The following is a 3,628-nucleotide window of genomic DNA, read 5'->3' on the forward strand; positions in this document are numbered from 1 at the left end:
GCAGGGCGGTGCGGGTGCTCGTCCCAGGGGATCGCTTCGGAGACCCTCTGCCGTGCGCAGCCTCTGTTCCTCCTTCGACAGCGGCAGCCGCTGCGCCGCGCCGACCTCCCACACACCGGTGTGTCCGTCCCCCGCTGCCCTTGTCCCGGTCAGCCCTTGGTGAGCTGGCGCGGACCCCCTGGCACGCCCACCCACGGAGGCGGGCTGAGCCCGGGGATCCCTGCGGAGGAGAGGGTGCTACTAGCAGGGGCAGCCGTGCGGTGAAGGACGCGTAGGAATGTCATTGCCAGCTCCTGGGCTCTTCGGTGGGAAGCGGAGAGCGGGGCTGGGAATTGGTTTCCATTAGGGCAGCAGAAAAGCTCATTTGGCCGCTGTGGCTGCTGGGCACTGAGGGGCTGTTAACCCCCTGCTCCCCAGGGCAGCTCAACCAGCGATGGAGATGGGGACTGCTGTGTCCACCTGTGCCCTTGCTGGAGGTGGCCGCGGGGCTGTGGATGGGGCACAGGGCAGGTGCCCAATGGAGGCGGTGCCTGAGCAGCGCTGGAGGCTCTGGATGCCACATTGTGCCCCTCCTCTGTCCAGGCCATCCCTGCTGATGCATGAGGCCTGAAGAGACACAACCGCTCTCTCCCTCCTCCCTGCCAGGGCGCTGACATGCCATGGGGACACCGTGTGGTGCCCCTGAGGTGCAGATGTGCTCCAATCCTGAGCTGCTGCGGTGCTGTGTCCTGACCTGCAATTCTGGTACCAGCTGCTTCGGCCACCATGCAGCTCCTAGGGCGCAAGCTGACACCTGAGCTTGAGGTGCAACCTCGGCAAATGCCAATGCAGCACATTGATCTGGGGTCCTGCAGCAGATCCCCAATGGGATGGTAGTGGAGGAGGGGGAGAAGGAGGAAAGCCACTTGGCTGCCTTGGTGTGTGCTGGGGGATCATGAGGATTGGGGGCTACCACCATGCTGCATTCGCCTTGAGCGCAGCTCCTGCAGAACAAGCCAGCTGCATGGTGCTGGGTCAAAGCCAGGACCGCATCTGGGGACGTAGGGAAACAGGCAGAGCCTGTCTGTGTCTGTCCCTTTGCAGGGCTGAGCGCGCGACAGCGGTGCTGCTGGCGGACCCCTGCTTCCAGCTGCGTTCCATCCAGTACCTCCTGGGCCACGCCGAACCTGCAGCCATGGCAGCAGCTGCTGCGGCCACAGAGAAACGCCACTTCTCCCTGAGCACATGTGAGTGATGCACCAGGCTGGGGCAGTGGGCTGCTGGCCCTGGGCAGCACTGGGCACGAAGCAGGCCCAGCAGCGGGGGCCACCCAGCACTCAGTACGGTTCTGCCCCCAGACACGGAGTACATCAGTGCCGAGGAGCTGTCCAAGGTGGACAAGATGCTGAGCCATCTGAGCGAGGAGTCCAAGCAGGCTGCTGCCACCACGCTGGTGAGTGTCCTCCATTCCCATCCCCACGCACAGCTCTGCTGCTCCAGACTCGACTGCAGCCCTGGCACCGCTGCCCCCCAAGTACCTCTGCCAAACACCCACCTGTCCCCCACAGCCCACCAGCGAGGAGGACCTATGTCCCATCTGCTACGCACACCCAATCTCTGCCATCTTCCGGCCCTGCTCCCACAAGTCCTGCAAGTGAGTATGAGCAGCTCCTGCTAGCCCCAGCTCCCCACAGCATTTGGGGCTCGGGAGTGCTTACGCTCTTCTTCCCCCCCATCCCAGAGCCTGCATCAACCAGCACCTGATGAACAACAAGGACTGCTTCTTCTGCAAGGCCACCATCACAGGGGTGGATGATTTCACCAAGCCAGCCAGCTCCTAGCGCCTGGCCCTGCACGTGGGTTTGTCCCTAACACAGGACGGGGGCTGCAGGGAGGGAGGGGCCATTCTCAGGGAGGGGAGCGCGAGGCTTCATTCCCACAGCAGCCCCTCGTTCAGTGAGCGCTGCCTGGGGCTGGGCTGTGTTTGGGCTCTGTGACTTCGCCCCTGGCTGGGGGCTGACTTCATGAAATGCAGCATTAAATTATTCTTCCTTACACAGTACCAGGGTGACGTGAGGAGGGAAAGCTGAGCTGGCTCTGGGGGCTCGCCTGTGCACAGATGATGCTCAGAGGTAGATGGAAATATAAATATTTAATCTAAACAGAGCCAGGAGAGAGCACAGCGGGCGCTACATGATGATGCGTGGCTCTGGCACGGACTCGGCGATGGATTTGTGTGGCAGCACGTTGGCCCCATTGAGGTAGAGCTCATCGTTGACAATGACATCCTCACCGAGCACCGTCACGTTCTCCATGCGCACCTGCCCCAAGAGCTGTGTCACACCCAGCCCGGTTCAGGGCATGGGGCCGTGCTCCTGCTGTTGCCCACTGGCACCAGTGCTTCCCTCCTCCCTTTGGCCACAGCCAGGAGGCAGAGGGCAGGATCTAGCCCGGTCCCTCCAGAGCCCCGCAGCACACGCCTCCTCACCCACTGCCCCACAGAGCAGCTCCAGCCCACAATGCAGGACTCCAGCCAGGAGTGGGAGCGGATGCGGGCCCCCTGCAGCACCGTGCAGCGCTTGATGCGCACCCCATCCTCCACCACCACACCAGCCCCAATCGTCACATTAGGGCCGATGACGCAGTTTGCCCCAATCTTGGCACTGGGATCCTGCAAGGAAGAGGGATTAATCACAGAAACACCAAGGTTGGAAAAGACCTATAAAATCATCCGGTCCGACCATTCACCAATAGTTCTCACTAAACCATATCCCTCAAAACAATGTCCAAAACTGCAGTGAGGCCGGGGGCACAGCTCAGCCAGCGTGGGGATGGCAGGGCGCAGCTTGAGGAAAGCAGTGGGAGGATGGAGGTGAGCCCGTACAGTGTGCCCGGGGCTGGCACTTACCACCAGCACATTCCCCACAACACCGGGCCCTGAGTGCAACTTCTCAGGATGCTGCGCCCGCAGTGCCTGCAGGTACATGCACATGCCAGTGAGAAAGTCTTTGGGCTGCCCGATGTCCATCCAGAAGCCTGTGGGGACAGAGCCTCAGCGACAGCAGTTCAGGTGGGGCCCCAAGCACGGCCAGGACGCTGCTTGAGGCCTTACCCTGCAGCTCCATGGCATAGAGCTGCCCATCCTGCGCCATGGCTGGGAAGATCTCCTTCTCGATGGATGTGGGACGCAGCTGCAGGGATGGAGATGGGCTGTGGGCTGAGCATGGGGACACAGCCTCCAGGCCCAGCCCCCGGTCCCCAGCCCAGCCCTACCTGGATGCGTTGCAGGATGCCTGGGCTGAAGATGTAGAGGCCGGCATTGATCTTGTTGGACACAAAGACGCGTGGCTTCTCCACGAAGCGGCAGATGCGGCCGCTGTCGGGTTCGCTCACCACCACGCCGTACTTGGCCGGCTCCTCCACGCGAGTGACCACGATGGAGCCCTCGCCGCCGTGCTGCCGGTGGAATTGGGCCAGCGCCGCGAAGGGGAACTCGCAGATCACGTCGCTGTTGAGGACAAAAAAGGGCTCCCCGCCCTCGGCCAGCAGGTCCCGCGCCAACGCCAGCGGTCCCGCTGCCCGGCTGTCAGTGCCACCACGGGGCCGGGGACAGCCCAGCCCCGAGCCGGATGCTGCCTGCGCCCATCTC

The 3,628-nt window shown here is 62.9% G+C and overlaps 2 protein-coding genes across 2 annotated transcripts; one reads left to right on the forward strand and one right to left on the reverse strand.

Annotated features, from left to right (window-relative positions):
- The first annotated feature begins 13 nt into the window (after nucleotides 1-13).
- On the forward strand, nucleotides 14-2,041 carry LOC104913121 (E3 ubiquitin-protein ligase RNF123-like). The gene is made up of 4 exons (XM_010718346.3): nucleotides 14-1,226; nucleotides 1,338-1,432; nucleotides 1,548-1,633; nucleotides 1,721-2,041. Exons 1-4 carry the CDS (start codon nucleotides 935-937, stop codon nucleotides 1,818-1,820), a joined length of 573 nt encoding a protein of 190 aa, XP_010716648.1. The 5' UTR covers nucleotides 14-934; the 3' UTR covers nucleotides 1,821-2,041.
- A 71-nt stretch (nucleotides 2,042-2,112) lies between these two features.
- Nucleotides 2,113-3,624, reverse strand: GMPPB (GDP-mannose pyrophosphorylase B; the record flags this gene model as incomplete). Its single annotated transcript, XM_010718355.3, has 5 exons — nucleotides 2,113-2,300; nucleotides 2,468-2,650; nucleotides 2,888-3,015; nucleotides 3,092-3,170; nucleotides 3,253-3,624. Coding segments are annotated over 5 exons (894 nt in total), but the record flags the coding sequence as incomplete, so codon positions are not given.
- Nucleotides 3,625-3,628: the final 4 nt, after the last annotated feature.

This window comes from Meleagris gallopavo, chromosome 14 (genome assembly GCF_000146605.3).
Source record: "Meleagris gallopavo isolate NT-WF06-2002-E0010 breed Aviagen turkey brand Nicholas breeding stock chromosome 14, Turkey_5.1, whole genome shotgun sequence".
Taxonomy (NCBI): Eukaryota; Metazoa; Chordata; class Aves; order Galliformes; family Phasianidae; genus Meleagris; species Meleagris gallopavo.